Source organism: Leptonotus elevatus, chromosome 18 (genome assembly GCF_054856555.1).
Source record: "Leptonotus elevatus isolate MCC_2025b chromosome 18, RoL_Lele_1.0, whole genome shotgun sequence".
Classification (NCBI taxonomy): Eukaryota; Metazoa; Chordata; class Actinopteri; order Syngnathiformes; family Syngnathidae; genus Leptonotus; species Leptonotus elevatus.
Window position 1 is genome coordinate 15,610,353 of NC_141256.1, and position 21,399 is coordinate 15,631,751.

At 41.5% G+C, this 21,399-nt stretch overlaps 1 protein-coding gene across 4 annotated transcripts; it reads left to right on the plus strand.

Annotated features, from left to right (window-relative positions):
- Positions 1 to 340: 340 nt before the first annotated feature.
- LOC147158846 (estrogen-related receptor gamma-like) lies at positions 341 to 21,361 on the plus strand. Of its 4 annotated transcripts, none has more exons than XM_086061474.1 (9): positions 341 to 974; positions 1,053 to 1,147; positions 9,873 to 10,070; positions 10,610 to 10,767; positions 10,843 to 10,959; positions 14,291 to 14,407; positions 15,491 to 15,658; positions 18,748 to 19,017; positions 19,960 to 21,361. In XM_086061474.1, exons 3-9 carry the CDS (start codon positions 9,886 to 9,888, stop codon positions 20,202 to 20,204), a joined length of 1,260 nt encoding a protein of 419 aa, XP_085917600.1. In that variant the 5' UTR covers positions 341 to 974; positions 1,053 to 1,147; positions 9,873 to 9,885; the 3' UTR covers positions 20,205 to 21,361. The 4 variants fall into 4 exon arrangements, with proteins under 4 accessions (XP_085917600.1, XP_085917601.1, XP_085917599.1 ...); XM_086061475.1 differs by having other exon boundaries at positions 1,062 to 1,147; XM_086061473.1 differs by lacking the exons at positions 341 to 974; positions 1,053 to 1,147 and adding an exon at positions 5,251 to 5,526 and having other exon boundaries at positions 19,960 to 21,360.
- Positions 21,362 to 21,399: the final 38 nt, after the last annotated feature.

The window sequence follows — 21,399 nt, forward strand, 5'->3', positions numbered from 1 at the left end:
AACGTGCATGCTTGAACCGGTAAAAGTTATGTGGATGGAACCGTGTACGTATCCTCAGCGCCGCATTTCAAAAAATAATAATGACCTGGCCTTTAGAGCGCCTCATTATCAACCATGAGTGCATGCAGGTCACGGAGAGAAAGCAAAAGAGTGAAGTATACATACAAAAATGTGACAGTCATGTGGACAAGAGCTTTGCGCTGGCGTGTCGATTAAGCCGTCAAATAGTCCTCCCGCGTCTTCTCATCACATTGGAATTTATTTAAATACACTTACAACATATTGTGAACATATTTCAACACTAATCAATACAGGAAAATCCACAACAGCAGGGCTGCGTTATTACTGGGATTTACCATATTTTCAAGGTCATGAGCTATAAACTCAACATAAAGACAAAAAAAAAAATGTTTATTCAACCACTCGTATATGCAGGACGTATTTAACGTTGACTATTGCGTAACACGCATATGACAATCCGATCCCCCTGCTTCCTTTCCTCTTTTCTAATCGTCCTCCGTTTCACTTCCTCCGCCCATCTCCTCGTCTGACATTCCCGCTCTCCCATCCCTTCCCCGCCGCCTCCCGCTGCGAAGCTGCACTCCGCCAGAAAGAGTCTGGTCGTTATGAGAAAATGGGAGTGTTGCGTGTCCTCTTTTCTCCCAGACGCATTTTGAGTCCCGACACTTTCAGGACTCCCCCGCGAGCCCCGGCAAGCAGGCAGGCAGGTGAACTCGGAGCAGAGTGAAACGCCGCGCGGGGATAGGAAAGGAGTGTGTGTGTTGATGTGTTCGCGTGTTTGTGTGTGTGTCTGCGGCATCGCTGAGCCACAGAGCCCCCCGGCGGCGAGGAGAGCGGAACATTTGTCCTTGAGACTGACTGACTGACTGCAGACGCGGAGCGAGCAAGGGTGTCCACTGCGTGGAAGTGGCAGCAAGTATCAGACGTCAAGAAGGAGAGAGAACGAGCGGCAGGTGCTGGCGTCTTTTCTTTTTTCTTTTTTTTCAATTTTGTACAAGTTGTGTTGTTTTATTTTTGTTTTTGACTTCCAGTTTGATCAGTAAGGTCCACTTGGGGATGGTCGAACGTCGGGACAAGAAGGAGTGTGAAGATCGGACGGCCCAGGTGATGTAGCCAAAGTTCACAGGTGAGCTTTTTTGTTTTTGTTTTTGTGAACAGTCAATACGCAGTTTCCAAGCAGGTCGTTAACGAGTCTGCGGCAGCGTCTACTGTGTCACTCTTGAGTGCGTATGCGCCGGTGTGGTATCTGTATGGTTGCGTTTGCAGTCAGTCGCTCTTCCTGCTCCCGAACTGCCTTGATATCGCAAGTGTTTTGAGATGCAAGCCAATTTTTGGCCTTTTTTGCTCAACTCAAAACACTTAACAACAAGCAGCAGTTTGGCAGGTTGTAAACAAATCTTTAAAAAAAAAAGAGGCATTTAGGTTTAATGCCACACACAGAAAACACAACATGTATTTTAAACCGCTAGCACAATGCGAACACATAATGAAAGATTGACAGGTCTATTTCTTTTTTTTCTTTTTTCTTTTTATAAAAGTAAAATATTATAGAATTGTGCTCATTAAAAAAACAAAAAACTGTGGGGTGTGTAGGGGTGCAAAAAAGTTGTGCACTCTTGATTGTTCCAGCATTCTAATGGACAAAATGGCATTTTGTACCCCGAAAGAAAAACATTAAAAAACTTGAGTTTACATAAAACTTGCACATCTTGAAAAACAGTTGATAAAAAAAAAATTGGTGTCATTAATGCATACATATATATATATATATATATATATATATATATATATATTATTATATATATATATATATATTATTATATATATATATATATATATATTATTATATATATATATATATTATTATATATATATATATATATTATTATATTTATATATATATATATATATTATTATATATATATATATATATATATTATTATATATATATTATTATATATATATATTATTATATATATATTATTATATATATATATATATATTATTATATATATATATATATTATTATATATATATTATTATATATATATATATATATATATATTATTATTATTATATATATTATTATTATTATTATATGTATATATATTATTATTATATATATATTATTATTATTATTATTATATATATATATAAAAGTTGGCGGCAGGCTCTTCATTAACATGATTTAATGATGTCATCCTAAATTTCTGCTAGCAAATATAAAGCTACATTTCTATTTGTTTGCATTTCAACATTCTTAGAACCTTCTAGAAGCTTTTTTGCCTCCATCTCCTGGTCATTCATCACTTCTTAGTGCTGCATTCAAGACTCTTCTTTAAATATACTTTTTTTTTTGTGGTGGTGGGTGTTCATTCTCCTTTGGTGTCCTTCTCCCTCCATGTTTGACCTTGAACACAATCACTGGCCATTTCAGAGCGTTTTGACTGACCCTACAAGGACCCACGAAATATTGTGTTGCGTGACAATGTAAGAAGTCACGCTGCCAAAAGGAAGTTTTTTTTTCTAGCTTTTTCCATTCTGTAGTAATCAGCAGTAGACCATGGGTTTGTTTCACACACACAAAATAATATTTTCTGACCAAAAAAGCGGAGGAGATTGTTGTCACATGTACCAAACAGCCAGTCCTTGCCAGAAATCCCTGCAGTTGCTCTCAAACTGTTTTGGTTGGTTTTTTTTCTTGCACCATCTCCTCCTCTGATGCAATGCTTTAAGGTGTGTCAGGAAAAGACTACTAGAACACCAGAACCTTATTTGAGTTTAATCAGAGGCACTTAACATGGCGGCAACTAACACAATAAACACTGTTCAATTTATACTTCACTAATGTGACTCTCATTGCCGTAATGAAGGCGCGTTTTTGCATCGGATCTCATTAGATTGTGCAGGTGCACCTCAAGTTATTTTTATGTTGTTTATTGCAGACCTGCTGACAGGCAAGCAGTGAGAAACGAACCACCTGTGGACAAAGAAATTAAAAAATGTCTGCGCTGCGTGTGCATCCCAGGCCTCCCGTGTGTGGGTGTGTGTATTCTCATCGTCATCATAGGTGTGTGCGGGAAAGAACTGGGGTTTGATTGGACAAAAAAAAAAAAGAAATCTATCATACTTATGTAGTGGAAGCAGTGCATATAAAAGAGTCAGAAGGCAACTTCATGACATTTCGGTTGTATATTTGAGCGTCTGTTTTTTTTTAATGGCAACCAGTTCCACATCCTTCCACAAGGGGGCAACACAAACAATGCGTTGCGTGCTTCTTTTCAACTCCAACTGCCCCATTGCCGTTGGCCTTCTTTATTCTCACGAGACGTCATCACTATGAACACATTGAGCTACTTCAGGACATCTCACGTCACAAATGTGTTTTGGTGTATGAGTGACCTTTGACCCATCCTCAGGATATCCCGACGAATACAACAAAAGTGATCTGATTACGTCCGCCAATCTATTTCATTTGCTTGCGTCTATTTTCTATCAGCCGGACTGTAGCTAATGTGCCTGGCTTCCTTTTATTACTCCGTAGTTTTATTTTTGCTTCGTCTGTCTCTCTTCTTCGTCCCCCCCCACGCTTGAGCCGCCTTCTGGGAAGCCCTCCAGTGTGTGTGTGCGCGCGCGTGTGCATGTTTGGCGTGCGTGTGTTTGTGTGCATTTGGGCTGCCACGGCATTGCGGCGAGACAATGATGTTTACACACACTGTCAAGACTCTTTGCCTCAGTCTCGCTAATTGACGGATGGCTGTGAGTCGGACCTAAACTTAAGTAGATTACGCTTACTAGATCTGCATCCTGATGCTCTTCTGTGTGTGTGTGTGTGTGTGTGTGTGTGTGTGTGTGTGTGTGTGTGTGTGTGTGTGTGTGGGGGTGTGTGTGTGTGTGTGTGTGTGTGTGTGTGTGTGTGTGTGTGTGTGTGTGTGTGTGTGTGTGTGTGTGTGTGTGTTCACATGATTAACACACAAAAGCGTGTGCGGTTCAGCTGCATTTTTTTTTTACCAGATAGTGTCAAAATAGAACAGGGTAACTCGCTCGTGTAGACTGACGTAATGACTTGGAGCCCCGTGCGGTACTTTGAGCTAATCAGCTGTTCGCCATCCGCACGCAAAGCGACAGACGCTTGTAAGTTGCGCTTGGCAAAAAACACACACAGGAAGAGCAAAAAAGGTTCACCTGTGCAATAACAAAATAATTGTTTTTTTTTGCAAATTGTGAATTTGCCATGCAAAGGTCTTTCTCGTGCTTGTTTTTTTTTTTGCTGTTTTACAATTTTGGTGAAACCAACCTATGTTCTGCTGTTGATTACTAGCTGAAGAACTGAAAAAGCTAGAAGCATTTTTTTAGGGGTGTCAAAATTAGCGTGTTAACTTGAGTTCCTTTAATGCCACTAACGTGCGATTCCAGTCGCAGCAGACACGTCCACATCAAATTTGAGCATTAATAAATTTAATAATAATGCATATATTTGTGGAAACTGGGGTCAAGTTGTATTTTATAATTTAAAAAATTGCAGAATATCACTTCATGTTAAAGATTAGATAGCTCTTAATATGAAAAGAAAAATGCACTGAGCAGTCAGTCTTGCAAATGCAATTATGCCATCTAGTGGCAGAAAAATGACCAACACAAATTAATATCACACTTTACAGTTTAACTCAGTTTTATGAATTATAAAATAACTGTATCAATGACTAAAATAGACTTTTGTTAACAAGAGTAAAAAAAACTTAGGGGAAAAAATGATTGTACATTTTATTGTTCATTATGGATATAAAATTTGAGATCAATCGTGAGTTAACTATTGAAGACATGTGATTAATTAGGATTTAAAAAAAAAAATATTTTAAATTTTTTTATCTGTTCAAAGAAGAGTCTATGCTTTTTTGGGTGCTTTTTCGGCACAGAAAGGTGAAAGTTCAGTCAAAATGCTCAACAAACAAAACTGCTTTGAAAAGTGCTTGCAGTCAGTGAGTTCAAAAATCTGTCATGGATTTGCGCGGTTCACTTCAGTTTTATTTTATGATCATTTTAAAGTCATACTTGCAAAATGTCCCTCATGTGAAGTCATCCTTGCCAAATGATGACATCCTCCCTTTTCCTCCTCCTCCTCCTCCTCCACCTCTTTGACTCGATCCACCTGCCGGCTGCCATTGGCCGAGCCGAGAGCCAATGGCGCGCCGGCTCGGCCGAGCGCAGAGGGGAGGGGTGGGCCTTTCAAATGGTGCGGCCGGACCTCGACGAGGGCCGTCTTTGCTCAGGACACCATTGCCACCCGGGCCGGTAGAGACGCAACATTGTGGACCGAAAAACAGGGAGCCTGAATGAATATTGACAGGAAGCTAAACTGATGACCGTTAAGTTGTCGTCGGTCTGGACCAAATAACAAGAGCTTCTTTTTTTTTTTCTTGCCTCTTGGAGAATGGTGGCATAAGCCCACATGGATTTAGTTGACCTCTATCTCCCCGAGTGCTTCACTTACCACCCTGACGCGCAGTGAGTACGCGATATCAAGGTTGTCATGGGTGGCTGTTCCTTCTTTCGTTCTTCCCTTTTAGGAACTGGACTGGGTTTTCTCTTGCGTACTGCAAAACAAGTTAAAACCGGATGGGCAAATTTTTTGTGCTCTAGATCAGCTGCAAAAAAAATTCAAATATGTAGAATTATTTTGACAACAAAATACAAATTCATTCATATTTTTAGTTGTTCTGTAATTTCATAACAAACAATTACTTAACCAACACTTTTTTAGGAGTTGACCAAGGCTCAAAAGACTTCTTGAACACACCACTACTTTTCTACTGGAAAACTGTGACGTTTATGTGGAATAAAATGTAAACATTTGTGGACCTGTCATGGAGCCTTGAGGAACTCCACCATCTATTGATCTAGTTACGTTCCCCTATGGCTATAAATATGCATTTTTTTTAACTTGGTATGTGTTTGATTGTTTTGTTTGCGATGGTACTAGTTGCAATGGTTACAGATATGCAGTCGGCTTGTTTGTTGCTGGTGATGGTGAATGAGTAGAACCAGTTTGGCGGGAAACGACTCCCACAGAAGGGGGGTGTTAATAGCAGGGATCCAATTTATTTTGTATGTTTTTGTGGCCCACTTCTTTTACATGACCAGAATTGTTCCAGTAATAGAAATCGATTTGTAAGTCGAAGAATAATAATTAGTAGAAATTGAAAATGTACGACCGTAATGTGGTCGTTTCTTTTCCTGACTAAATTCTGATTGGTTATATTGGACAGGGACATTACTTCAACTAATACACTTTTTTTTTTTTATAATATTTTGTCATTTTAAGTGTGAAGTTGTTTCAAAATGGTTTACATTTAATTTATACATGTACGTAAAACAATTCTATTCCTTTTGTGACATTTTTTCAAATTAAAATATTGTGTAAATTTATACATGATTTATTTAAATAATTTAAATAACATTTAATTTGAATAAATATATAAATTAATAAATAATGTTAAGAAAAATGTTTTTGTTTAGAATAACAATTCTAATAATTCTTCACACTCTTAAAATAAATGCCTTTCTTTTTTTCTTGCAAAAAAAATCCCCTAAAACATCTCATGATGCAAATGGTTAATTTTTTTGTTTCCTGAAAAATTTGAAAAAATAACTTAGGCGATAATTTTTAAAAGCTTTCGAATTGCAGTCCTGTTGTCGTTCCATTCTCCATATCATATTTGTGAAATCCATGAAATGTGTCTGTCCATGCGTTCATTAGCGAGCAATCGTTGCAGATGCTGAGCTTTTTCTTTCGGCAGTTGCGTACGTAATCCTTTTGGGAGCAGAAAAAGAAGAATTTCCAAAACAGTCGTGAGACGTTCACATGACGTACAGGTTGGCTGATTCTTGTTGACGTTGGAAAAACGGAACGGAGAAAGGGCAGTGATGGCCCCAGATGACCCAAAATACATACGAAGTTCCCGCCCACCCCACGTCGCCCGCTTGGACAGAATGACCTGCCCTTCCGTGTCCCCTGCAGGTCGGACCCGTTTCAACACAAACTCACTTGGCCAACGCTCTTTGGGCCGGCTTGGGGTGTACCCCACGACCATACGACATACAAACTAGATAAGATGATTTTCTGTAGAAATGGGATTGGAATGGCTTGAAACGGTCAAGACATGTGAATGGAGACGGTAGATATTAAAAGTCTCTTAATTTGGGAATTGGATTGTGAAAGTGTGATTTTTAGGAATGTACTGCCCAAGATGTTGTGAACGAGCTGAACTTTTTTTGAAGTTGTGCTTTTAAATCAGCTGAGAAATACTTTCAACGTTCAACTCTTCCTCTTTTTTTTTCTTGCTCTTAATTCTGCTGGATGACTTTCAATGGGGCTCAGTGCTGCCCAACCTTGTAGTGGCGCAATGTGGTACTACACTAAATGACCAAAAATTCTGTAAAACCTTTTTTTTTAAGCAAAACAAAACAAAACAATCCTTTAAGTGTTATCCATACCTGTTAATGTAATTGCAATCAATAGGTCAACAAAGTAGGCCAAATACATTTCATTTTTATTGGTAGACTTTGAACTTGGGGGCTGATTTCCCTTCCACTTGACTTTTTGTCTCCCATTTCCCTCCTTTTTCGTCCATCCCACTTCCCACCCCCATCCGGCGCAGTCTTTTGTCCCCATTGTGCGTGCGCTCGTTTGAAAGTGAGGCGTTGCCAGCTCTCACGTGCGGGTTAATGATCCTCCGCGGGCTTGGCTTTTTTCCTCCCCGTTTTTGTGCTCGGGACAACTTTGATTTACGGCCCCAACACCCGCGTCATCTTTTTGATGGGCTTTTATGGTGATGATCACATGATCTCTTAATGCCATTTCATTACCCGGGCGAAATCGTTCCGCTTTCTAATGGCGAGTGGGCGTATGTGGCCGGCACGTATATGTCACTCGGCGCTTGACAAGGCAATATGGACGCCGGTGATGGATCGCCAAGGTTACTGCGAGTCCCCTTTTTAAAGGTCTGCGCTCTATTGTTTTTTTTTTTTTTAATAGTCTCAAAGTGGATTGGAAAAGGATGAGCGATGGAATCATGCAGGAGAGAAATGCGCCACATTAAAAAGGGGGGAACGCAACACGCCCAGTTTTGAGTACTTCAAAGAACACGTTGGGCCTAAACATGATTATTTTAAGCCTTACGACTAAAAAAAAAAAAAAAAAAAGTACTCTACTCGTTATATTAGGCCTCTTTGGCACAAACAAGTCGATAGGTGACGTTCGTGAGTGCATATTTAAACGTGCGCGTGTTTGCGCGTGTTTGCGGTTTTGTCGAGGCGCGAGGAGCGCGTGTCCGCGGTTTGTTGAAGCGGCGGTTAAAAGCGACCACACTCTTTTGCCAAGCAAATGACTCGTGGCCCGCGCGCGCACGCCGCTGTGATTTACATGGCAGGAAGCAGATTGACGTGCCGAGTGTGTGTGCGTGTGCGTGTGAGTGACAGACAGCAAAGGAGTTTTCTTCCAAGTGAGCCTGATGACAAACAGTTGCATGCCCAAATGTTTTGGGGGTGTTTATGAAGACACATGCTTGGCAATGCGGCTGACAGAATGTGTGTGTGTGTGTGTGTGTGTGTGTGTACACGCGTGCCTTTAACATATTGCCGATCACGTGAATGCTTTTATTTTTTATTTTTACTTCGACGTGAACGTCTGGCGCCACAGCGTGTGTGTGTGTTTTTTGGAGTCATGCACACTTTTTGTTTGCAATGTCGCTAGTCAAAATATTAATAGAAAACGTTATGGATTTTATTTAATTATTTTTTATTATTATTATTTTTGCAATGCTGTATACAAATGTTGCCCCCATTTTTTATATATATATATTTTTCAAGAAAATATAACTATTTTTTCAGAAATATAAGACCTTTTTCCCCTAAAAATATTCAGCTTCTCTAAAAACCCATCAGATTTTTTTTCAAGAAAATATAACCATTTTTCAGAAATGCAAGACTCTTTCCTCAAAATATTTAGCTTCTCTAAAAAAAACTATCTGCAAAAAAAAAAAAAATCTAAGAAATATAAACCTTTTTCACAAATACAATACTTTTTTTCCTCAATTTTCAGCTTCTCTAAAAAAAAAACATCTGAAAATTTAAATCACATAACAGTAAAAACCCACGTTTATAAAAGCAGACTTGCTCATCCACTTCTCATGTTGGATGTTATTAGATTGTGGTGGTGTCCCTAATGAAGTGTCCTGGCATCATCTCAAGGTGGCGCGGTGCATTTCCTTAAATTTGCTTGTGCGTTTCCCCTCTTTCTAAGCAAAGCAGTGTAGTGGTTTGACGCCGTGTTTGCATAATGTGGCCAATCACAAACTGCCGCTTGGATGGATGAACGCACGAATGGACGCTCTGTGGAACCTCGGTTTTCGTGAGGAATTCCTTCCAGAAAATCAGACTTAAACCAAATTGGACAAAATATCAGAGGAAATCACCAAAATCCAAAAATGCTGTTTAGTGTATCAACAAAAATACATGTTATAGAGAAAAATAGAATATTTTACAAGCAAAACAGTTTGAAATAAATAATACTGTGATTATTAAATAAAATGGTGAAACCTTTATTTTACTGCATGCATGCTTTTATTTTGAAGGTCTGACAGGAAGTCTTACGCAGATGTTATCTGAGACAAAATGTTGTAGAAAAAAAAATGAATGGGTTTACAAAAACTCGTGTTGCAGTGAGTGTACTATGCAATATCAACTCATTCACTGCCATTGACGACTATAGACGTCAAGGATCCACTTGAACTGGACTGCCAGTGAAGGACTTAAAAACAAGGTCTAGCTTCTTGACGGTTGTTCTCTTGCAGACACCTGGGCAAGATGTCGGTGAGGGGCCCGGAGCCCCCGTGCCCCCCGTCCATTAAGCGGGAGCCGTCCAGCCCCGGCAGCTCGCAGGGAGATGCCAGCCCCGCCCAGCCCAGCCCCGCCGGCTCATCCTCAGACACCAACTCCAGCTTCGGACCCCTGATCAAGGGCCACGCCAATGACAACGGAGGGCCAATCAGGTGCTTTTCTTTGGTTTGGTCTCAACATTAGGTACACCTGCGCAAGCTAATGACAAAAGGATTTTGACAGATTTTGCAAGGCCTACAGAATATTGTGTTCTACTGCTATAAAAACATGGAACCTACCAAAAGAAAGATTAGCGTCTCTTCTTTCATCAGGAACAAAAAGTATATTTGTTTCTGTTTACATTTTGGAGAAATTAGCATTAGAATATAGCTAAGTTTTATCATTATTCACATTCCTGTTGAAAACAGTGACAAAAAGAGCTTTTGGCAACACGGCCCTGATTGATCTCTTATACTCTGCTGACACCTGCTGGATGTTTAAAAAAAACATAATAATTACCATTGCTTTAAGTCACCTCTTCGTATCAGAAGCTGCTTCTAAGCCTTCTGTATGCTCTTGCATAAAAAAACAATTTTTTAAAACAAAAACGGCTAAACACGTTTTTGGGAGTGAAGGACAAAGTATTAAAAACGTGTTTACACGTTTTTGGGGTTTGAATGAGTTACGAACGGTTGAATATTATTTGGTTTAGGAGGTTGGTTGAGGAGGAGGCTCAAGTGAAATGCGAATTCCTGCTGGGCTCGGTGACCAAGCGAATTTGTCTGGTGTGCGGCGACGTGGCGTCGGGCTACCACTACGGGGTGGCCTCGTGCGAGGCCTGCAAGGCCTTCTTCAAGAGGACCGTCCAGGGTGAGCACACAAAACAAACAATACGCCCCCCCCCAAAAAATGTCAACTGTGACGAGTGACTTTGTCGTACCTCAGGCAACATCGAGTACAACTGCCCCGGCTCCAACGAATGCGAAATCACCAAACGGAGGAGGAAGTCGTGCCAGGCGTGTCGCTTCGTCAAGTGTCTGTCCGTCGGCATGCTGAGGGAAGGTCAGCCCCAAAAAACACAACAGCACAAAGAATTTCTGTCTTTGTCTATCTTTTTTCTATCTAACATAAAAAAACATGACATGATTTCCTAGCATTTAAATCACTTGAATTTTCGTGTAAATGTTTAAACACTTCTAAAACTAACTTAAAAGGCAGGATGGAAGAGGATTTAGATTTCAATAATTCTTTAACTCATTCACTCCCAGCCATTTTCACTGAAGCGATTCCCTTCACTCCCGGCTGTTTTACTGGATTTCGACTGATTTTGCAAGGCCTCATGAATATTGTGTTCTATTGCTATAAAAACATGGAACCTACCAAAAGAAAGATTAGAGTCTTCTTTCATGAAGTATATTTCTATCTTTTTCCGTTTTGCATTATAATATAGCTAAATTACATCATTTTTCACAAACCTGTTGAAAACACTGGGGAAAAGAGCTTGTTGCAACATAACTCGGGTTCATCTCTTTTGCTTTTGCTGCCACCCGCTGGCCGTTTGTGTAATAACTACCATTTCTTCAACCGTTCTTTCCAGTTGAGAGGCTGCATCAAAGTCTTCTGTATGCTCTAGCATTAAAAAACGTATAAATACGTCTTTGGGACACTTAAAACATGTACGTTTTTGGGAGCAAATGAGTTAATAACAACACTGAGCTGATGTACTTCTTGTCAAATTGACACTGTCAAACTAAATAGTGCGCCACAATGAAGTGATCCACAGTGTAACTACAAACAAAACAAAATAGACTAAAATCATGACCTGAATGACAGAAATTTCATTAATTAGTCAAATTTCCACTGCATTCTGTTTGCCTGTGCAATCGTTGTGCTTTTGTGTACATTGTGTTGAATGTGTGTGTGTGTGTGTGTGTGTGTGTAGCAGCAGTCAGGTGCTCTCTGTGTGTGTGCGCTGACGTATTGTTGTCCCGATTTAGAAGTGACTCAAAAAGGAAAACATGAGTGGCGTCCTACTGTAGTGACCGCTCAGAAACACACACACACCGGAAGCCCCCCCCCCCCCCCCCCAAAAAAAAGGGTTACAAAAGTGTTCATTTATGTGACCAAATAGAGCATTTTATTGGCAAAATAAAGTTCTGGTATAAAACCCCCCCCAAAAAAATTTGGAACTAAATGTTGCACTTTTGTGACAAATTATATATATTATATATATATATATTTCTATAAAAACGTTTTTAGTTTTTGGTGATAAAATATGGCACAGCATTACGATTTTTTTTGTGGCACTATAATATTATTTGAAGAAAATATTAATTTTGTGCCAAAATCCTTCCATTCCTTTTTTTGCTTACAAAATATTTCATATTAATTTTTTCAAAAATGTTGCATACTAATGACGGCAATATAATAATTTAATAATTTTTGACAAGCATTTTTATGACTAAATGCTGCATATATTTTTTTCTCACACTAACATCACAGTTTTTTATAACAAAATATAACCTTACACTATTGTCATCAAATTGTTAGAGATACAAAACATGTTGAATATTCTTTTGGTTCTTGACGACTTGACAATGAAAATGACAATTTACTTTCGATCCGACTTCGTTGAACGAGTCCAAGCTGACATTTGTACACGCACGCACACTTTTTTTTTTTTAAGTCTCTGAGCATCCCCACCTTCCCCTTCCCTTCCCCCTCTCTCGTAAAAAAAAAACCTCCGGCTGCCTGTTGGGATTCCCGTCGCTCCGTGAAAGGCGAGCCGGCGCTCGTAACGCGCTTCAGCGCGCCTCGTAACGCCCTCCGCCCCTGGAGAGGGCGCAATAAAGGCCCAGACAGCTTTAATTGGGCCACACTGGGTCGCGGGAGATGTACGCCTATAAAAAAAATAAAAAGGCAACAGCGACAACACAAAAGCTGCTGTGTTGTTCTCAAAGAATGTCATATTGTTTGTTGTTGTCGAGGAAATTCTGCCGTGTAAACTTCAAGACCCCGTAAAGTTTCTTTTCTAGATGTGTGTTGTGACCTTCAATTTTTTTTAATATGCAGTTGTGGATATATCGTGTTTTTCAACATTTCATTTTTCTTGATTCATTTTTTGGCTGTGGCTAGAACAGCAACACGTGGCGCACTTAAACTGATAATCAGCTGGCATAGCAGCATTAGAGTGCCTTGTTGTCCATTGTGAGTGCATGCAGAGAAATGCAGAAGAGCAAGGAGTGGCGAGGAAACATTTGAAAAGTCCTTTGATAGTCACCGTGTGGATTGACTGGAACTTCAGGATAGTGTGGATGCTTTAGAGTGCCTCGTTGTTGGCTGTGAGTGCCTGCATGTCACAAGAGAGATAGCAGGAAAGACAAGGATTTTGAAAAAAAAAATGTTTTAAGTACAGTATGACATGAGAGTTAATGTGTGGACTATCTTCAGGCTGGCGTGGCTGCTTTAGAGTGCCTCGTTGTTGGCTGTGAGTGCCTGCATGTCACAAGAGAGATTGCAGGAAAGACGATGATTTGATTTTATTTTTTTAAGTACAGTCCGACATGAGAGTTAATGTGTGGACCGTGTCTTCAGGCTGGCGTGGCTGCTTTAGAGTGCCTCGTTGTTGTGACTTAAGCAAAGTACAGATACCTGGAAAATCCGCAAGGTATAGTGTGGAACGCGCCGCTGCTGCGTGCGAGTAAGAAGCGTAACTCTTGACCGTTGGAATGTGCTGACAGGAAGCGAGGCCAGGAATAGTTTGTGCGGATAACAAACAGCCGTAAACGCACTCTGTCGTCTCTTCATCTATTTCGGGACACTTTCATCACTGCTTTCGAGGGTCTCGGCGTTGGAGGGGGGAGGGGGGGGGGGCTTCAGCCGGGTGCGATCGCCGGCGTCCCGTGGTCCGACCCGGCTGACCCGCGTTGCCGTGGCGCCGGAAAACTTGGCACTTCGCCTCTGTCGTGCGACATGTCTTCACTGCAAACAATCCCACGCTTCTCACATTATGCGGCAATTGTGCACATGGCGCGAGTCATCCGATGCAGGCGCCACTAAAAATACAAAAAGCACGTAACGCAACGAGAGAATGTCATTTGTCCGAGTGTTTCGCCACTTCGGACGCACGCACCCGTGGACCGGCACCTGCCAAGTGGCCCGGCTAATCCACACTTAGCATCTACTTCCCCTGCCGTGACATGCGGCAGAGGTCAAAGGGCAGCGAATCCATTTCTTTAATGCCCTCCTCATCCTCTGCACTTGTCCAACTTCGAACACCTCCAATGCCACCGTCTGGCCCACATATAAGATGATGATCGACGCATTCCATTTTCCCGACTGTCCGATGACGTTCCTGCTCGCCGACAAGTTTCTCCTGTTTTGTGTCTTGCAGGCGTGCGCCTGGATCGCGTTCGAGGCGGCCGGCAGAAGTACAAGCGGCGAATGGACGCCGACGGCGGCGCTTGCTCCTATCGTCAGCTGCATGCCGGCCTGCCCCACAAGAAAACGCGTAAGCGTCCATCAGCATCCTCTCATAAGACCATCAAGACACAATGTATATGTTTAGGATGCTTGCAGGGCATTTTTAGTACTGAAATATTGTGCATTTATTTGCAAACTGAATTTGGGTGCTATAAGGAATTTTTGCATTACACACCTGCTTTCATCGACTGAAAAGAGAAATATTCTTATTCATTATTGTTATAAGATATATTTTTCCTGTTGAATGGAGAACACGGCAGGTTTGCTTACTGTGTTTTTTTTTTAACTAAAGGTATTCCGAACTGTACTCTAATAATAAATGAGATTCTGACAGGTAGGTAGGTAAATAAATAAATAAATAAATAAATAACTACATCTTTAAACAAATATAAATAATTGTTTGGTCTTCCCAAATTTAAAAAAAGAACAATAAAAAATAAAGGAAAAAAATCCACTGGCGAAAACGGGCTTCTGACAGTAAAAAAAATAAAATAATAATAATAACGATAATAATAATACGAAGAATGATGATGATTCTTTTAAAGGCCTTCATAATGTTTTTCTTTTTTATTTTTTACTAGCAGAAAATATTTTCCCAAACTAAAAGAAAAAACTGAAGTGAGATTCTGAAAATAATAATAATTAAAAAATTTATTAAAAAATAATAATAATTCTTTGGTCTTTCCAAATTAAAAAAGAAAAATCCAACTTTTTTTTAGGGGGGGGGGAGGGGTGGAGTCCACTGGCGAAAACAGGCGTCTGGCTTTATTAAAGTAAAAAAAAAAATTTTACTGTCAGGGTTAGGGTTTAGGGTAACTAAAAATAAAGACTATAGGTGGAAATAGGCTTCTGACAGTAATAACTAACTAAATAATAATAATAGAGCTGAACATTCATAAAGAATCCAAGGTCCTCATTCACAATCATGTGTGATTCATCAAAAGCAATCCGTCCTCCGTATCGTTGAGTGAGTACTGTTATGGAACGCCGCCACGGATGGCGGACGAGCGGCCTTTCAGTCGAGCGCAAGCCGGCGCTTCGGCGCGCGAGACGCCGTCCCGAACGACGTCTTTTGTTTACACTCGCCGCTGACGTTTCGTTTGCCCTCCAGCGGGCGACAACCAAGTGGTGTCGCTGCTCCTGCTGGCCGAACCCGAGGCCATCTTGGCCATGGCCGACCCCACGGTGCCCGACAGCGACATCAAGGCGCTGACCACGCTGTGCGACCTGGCCGACCGCGAGCTGGTGGTCAACATCGGCTGGGCCAAGCACATCCCAGGTACGAGACGACCCCACATGCAGGTCGCCGTCGCTCTAAATAAGAATAGAAAACTTGGTCCGACAACATCTCGCGTTTCATCAGCGGCCGTTGTCGATGCTTTAAACATCGCGGCGGAAACACCTGCCTCCTTTGTTGACATTTGCTCTCTGCGCTGCTTACAATACAAACAAAGCGTTCGTGCGTGTGCGCATTCCAGCACAAACACCAAGCAACCATTTGAGCGCGTCTTGTCCTTTCGTGTGTTCGCGGGCGTCGGAAGAGGAGCTTTACCTCCCCCAGGGCCGTTGTCGTCCGTTTCTTTCAGATCCGGCGAGTTCAAAGTTCAAACTTTGAAGTGTGTAGCACGCTCGCTGATCCGTACGACTGGATAGCCGATAGCCCATGCGCGGCCGTGCGAGCCGTTGAAGCCACAGGGCGGCCATCTTGCTCCTCCCATCTCGCGAGCAGACTACTGTATGAAATATATACGGTATACGTACACATTAGCCGTTAACAGGTCGTAGGCACTTGGTATCGTAAAAAAAAATACAAAATTACCAAGCGGACGGTATGTGCTGCTTTGAAGAAATTTGGCAGAGGCATCTTTTGTTGAATTACAGCTATAATTCTTGAATTAAAATAATATACAAGTTTCCTCCTGTAAACATCATTAAGCATATTTTTACCAAATTAAAACATCATAAATCATGCTGTTTCTACTAAGTGCCGTCTCAAAATGTTCTTCAATTTGGATACTGTAAATGTATAGGATTGTATGCCCAGAAACGTTTCTTGGGAGGAGCAATATGGCGGCCTCGCGGCTTCAAAAGTCTCGGCCTATCGGCTATCCAGTCATATGTTCAAATAGATGGTAGCACTCTGTTCAAAATGTGATTGGCCCCTTATTGCCAGGCAGAGTTCATAAACGGCCCTATTGGTTTTGTATTATTTAAAAAAATATATATATATATATATTATTGTATATTATTATTAGGAATAAATACCTGGCATCGGGTCAATATCTTATACCAGTCACTGATACTTCTCTGACATCAATTTAAGTCCTCCTGGGCAGTAGTTGGCGCTATACTGCGGCAGTTCGACACATCAGCGAATCACAAAGGTCATTATGTTAAATTTTACTCAAGATATTGTTGAGTACTAAAAGCATAAGCACAAGTATCGGTCTGAAAAATATAATATAATATAGTGAAAGGCATTATGGGTAAAAAAAAAAAAAAATGAAGGGGGTAGGGGACCTTTTTGAATACACATATACAAAACATCAAATGGCTTTTTGTCATCGTAATGGTGCTGTCGCGTCGTCCGGGGCTGAGTGACGGTTCCACACGTGACGACCGCCGGAGGTCCGGTCCGAGCCATCTGAGTCGCCGTCCCCCGGGGGAGGTGACGGCATCCGGTCCGGGTCGCCTCCTCTGCTGGCGGGGACGTTGACGCTGATGGAGGGCGAAGCGGCGTTGCGGGTTCGGACAAAAAGACAAAAGGCCACGCTTGCTTTTGGCCTTTTGGTGCTGGCTGTCGCATGACTGTGACCGTGACGATGATGATGATAACGAAGACGACGACGATGATGATGATAACGAAGATGACGATGATGACGATGATGATGCACACAAACCAACGCTAATGAGCACAATCGTGCTTGACTTGCACTTTAGTCGTACTTCTGTGCTTGTCCCGGCGAAAGATATCCGGGGCAGACCTCTTTTTGCCCCACCGTTCGATTTCAGCGGCACCACTGTCACATGTTTGCCCCTGCCAGGAGTTGTGCTAAGCTAAGCTAATGTGTGTGCTAAGCTAACAAATGTGCTTGGTTTTTGTCATCCACTGTGTAACAGACATTCCACTGTCTGCTGTCAAGGACACAATTTGCCCCAAAATAAAGTTCAGGGGCACTTTACACTTCGCCCCACCATAAAGCCCGCATCTCACTGAGCAGCAAAGTTTTGCAACAGTTTGCGCACGTAGCGGAGGTTGGTTTTTCATCAGTTTGTTCAAGTTTGTAAAAGGTTACAAAGATGTTTGCAGAAAGTTTTTAATATGGTAGCAAACAGTTTTTCGTGTCACTATCAAATTTTGCCAACACATTTTGAACATGTAAAAAAAAAAAATTGCAACCATAGAACATGTTTGCCATAAAATTATATACAAAATTTCTTTGCGACTGTAAAAATTGTCAGCCATGAAATTTTTAACGTAAAAAAAAAATTGCGACCATAAAAACCATTTGCCATCAAATTTTATTCAAAATTGCTTTATGACCATAAAAAAAATCATCATTTATCATAAAAACTGCTAAATTTTATTTAGAATTTCATTATGAGCGACTATAAAGTGTTTTCCATCAAATTTTGAACATGTTCAAAACTGCTTTCAAATATCTGTCTCCCGTCTTTGCAACCTTTTGCCACCTCAAACGAACACTACCGATAAACTAACATTTGCAAACTCTTGCCAACTTTTGCCGCTGAGTGACATACTGGCTTAAGATTTGAGGGGCACTTTTCAGTTTGCCCCACCGTAAGACTTGAGCTGTTGTTGATTCTTGTGAACGTGCGCTTGTGACTCCCTTTGAGATAAATGTTTTTTTTTCTGTGGCCGAGCTTAACTCTCAGCTGATTAGCTGTCGTGTATGCGCTTGTTAACTTTCACAGACAACCAATCAGAGGCGGGGAAGTGCAACGCAACCTGATAAAATGTCACCGATGCTGTCAAAAGCGCACACGCCTTCGCTCTTTAAAATGGATGTCACCGTCCTCGTGTTATTCTCCGTAACCGCGGGTGTGTGTCTTCAGTGTGGTGAAATATGCCATCGTGTCTTCCCTCTGTTAGCGTGATCATCTGATTAGCGTTTCTAGTAGAATTTTGTTTTTCAACTCATTCGCTGCCATTGACGGCAAAAGACGTCCAATGGTGCATTTTTACTGGGCCGGCAGTGAATGGGTTAAATTAGCAACATATTTTTCACACGGCGGCTAGCTTGACTTAATTCGAGTTTGTACAGCAAGCTACGCTAACGGTCAGCCCGCTAGCTTAGCTGCGATTAGGAATTTGAACGCTGAAAATTCCGCTCCGTGTTCCGCCAGGCTTCCCGTCGCTGTCGCTGGCCGACCAGATGAGCCTCCTGCAGAGCGGCTGGATGGAGATCCTGATCCTGCGCGTGGTCTTCCGCTCGCTGGCGCTGGACGAGCGGCTGGCGTACGCCGACGACTACGTGATGGACCAGGACCAGTCCAAGATGGCCGGCCTGCTGGGCCTCAACAACGCCATCTTGCAGCTGGTCAAGAAGTACAAAAGCGTCAGGCTGGAGAGGGAAGAGTTCGTGCTGCTCAAGGCCATCGCGCTGGTCAACTCAGGTGGGCGCCGTTGTTGTTGTCTGGTGGCGGGTTCGGGCGCGAGGGTACATAAGCGTGTCAAAATGAGTGCGTTCATTTGGAGTTCATTGAACTCTTAACGCTTCAAATGGATCTTTGACGTCTATAGTCGTCATTGGCAGTGAATGAGTTCATATGAAAAGAAAAATGCAGAGTTGTCACCAATGTCTTGCAAATGCAATTATGCCACCTAGTGGTAGAAAAATGGATCAATACCACGCTCGGGTTTTTTTCAGTACGGTATATATTTTTAATTTTACCTCAATTTTATGAATTATTATGAAATAACTATTAATGAATAATTTAATTAATTATTATTTTTTTCACTTTTATATTAAGAGTATGGAAACTTGGATTTTTTTTTATTGTATATATAGAACAGATCCTGAGTTAACTATTGAAGTCATTAATTACAATTAAAAAATGTAATTGTTATTATTTGTACCATAACCCTATAAAGCCGGAACCATGAAATATATGAGAGAAAATTCTGATTCTTTGTAAATAGTGTATTTATTTTATTATTATTATTATTTTGAAAATCAGCTTCTACGTATGACTTTTGATTTGATACATCCGGTCACATTGCTTTAAATTCATACATTTATAACTGTCAATAATATTATAATGAACAGACATATCAAAAATATTAGTCTGTCCAAAAATCGGAATGAACATTTGCTCCTATTAATAAGTATATTGTGTTTCTCCTTTCGTAATTGGGTCACTGGAAAAGCTGGGCGATGCTGCCCTCTAATGGATTATCCGTGCAACGCATGTGTCAGATCATATACGTCGGGGTTTTAATGGGAAAAAAAAATACTGATGAAATAGAGGGTTGTATTTATTAATATGGTCCAATTTATTTCGATCCCATTTTTGACCCCATTTTTTGCGCGGCCCCCCCCCCCCCCCCCCCCGCAGACTCGGTGCACATCGAAGACTCGGAGGCGGTCCAGCACCTGCAGGACGTCCTCCAGGGGGCCTTGCAGGACTACGAGGCGGGCCGGCACGCGCAGGATCCCCGGCGCGCCGGCAAGCTGATCATGAGCCTTCCTCTGCTGCGGCAGACGGCCGCCCGCGCCGTGCAGCACTTCTGCGGCGTCAAGCGTGACGGCCGCGTCCCGATGCACAAACTCTTCCTGGAGCTGCTGGAGGCCAAAGCCTGAACGGTCCCGCGACAGAAGATGCCACTTTTTACGTTTTGTTTCGCATCGTAAGCCGTTGTTTGGTCCATTTATTTTTTGGGGGTTCTGTGTATAGCGAGACGAAATTGAAGCTCTGCCACTTGAGTGAAAAGTACCGTAAGGCCCGATGATAAGACTTGAGAGGCCCCGCCCACCCCGTGAGTTTTTCGGGTCGCCGCGATGGGACTTTTTGGACGCGGATTTTGTCCACGACTTCCTTCAAAGTGGACAAAGGACGATCCCGAGACTCCTTGCGGGACGTTTGTTCGCCCTCCCGGAAGCGCCGTTCGAGTTCTTGGCGCGTCCGAAAAGACGAGGAAAAGCCGCAACGGGACCTCGGAGACGTTTCAGGGAAAGAAAACTGTGCTCAAGCAAAATGTGATATTTATTTGATGCTGCAAATGGACAGCAAGTCCACGAACAAAACCTCAGAGATGAATCGTCTCATAAAAAGGCCCACAAAAAAAATGTACTTGCAAATATTTGTAATATAAATAAATACCGTTTGTTTTTATATCTCGTATGGCCTTCGGAGGACCTTATAAGGTTCACGCCTCGGTTCGAATCGTACGTGCAGTAGATATATCCAAATATATATATATAACTATATGATAAATAATTGTAATATGGCAAGCGCATATTGAAGAACTTAATTCTTGCGTAATTTTTTTTGAAAAGTAACACTTTTTTTTTTTTAACCTTAACCTTGAGGGGCACACCACATTCTGCCCCATCAACGCAACCTTTTTTTTGTCCAGTTTGTGTTTGTTTTTTTAAGTGTGTAACATCCTGCTAAATTCCCGCAAATCGGACGTCAATGTGTGTGTACTCCTTTTGTCCCGCGCGGCCGTGACGGGCGGGTTTGAATGACGTTTGCGTCCACTGGCGTGCTTTGTGCGGAGGTTGTTGGCAAATATTCTGCCATCAAACAATGAAGGCCTTTTTGTGCACTTGCCGCCAAGTGTGAGGCATTAAGACTTCATCCAATGTTCTCGAGTTGACGGTGACACTGTAAGAAGTAGTTTTTTTTGCGTCGTGTGTATTTCGTGTCTTACGCCAGGGGGCACCCTTGTGTTGTTTATTTCTCAGGTGAATAAAAAAATTAAAAAGCCTTACAATACATCATGGCTTTTTTTTCCTTCTGCATAAAAGAAACTTACTATACATCATGTTTTTT

Excerpts from the sequence above, each read along its gene's own strand:
- LOC147158846 (XM_086061473.1), top strand. The coding sequence starts at position 5,471 with ATGGATTTAGTTGACCTCTATCTCCCCGAGTGCTTCACTTACCACCCT. Across the intron at positions 10,071-10,609 it reads GACAACGGAGGGCCAATCAG|GAGGTTGGTTGAGGAGGAGG; the intron begins GTGCTTTTCTTT and ends TATTTGGTTTAG. Across the intron at positions 19,018-19,959 it reads CATCGCGCTGGTCAACTCAG|ACTCGGTGCACATCGAAGAC; the intron begins GTGGGCGCCGTT and ends CCCCCCCCGCAG.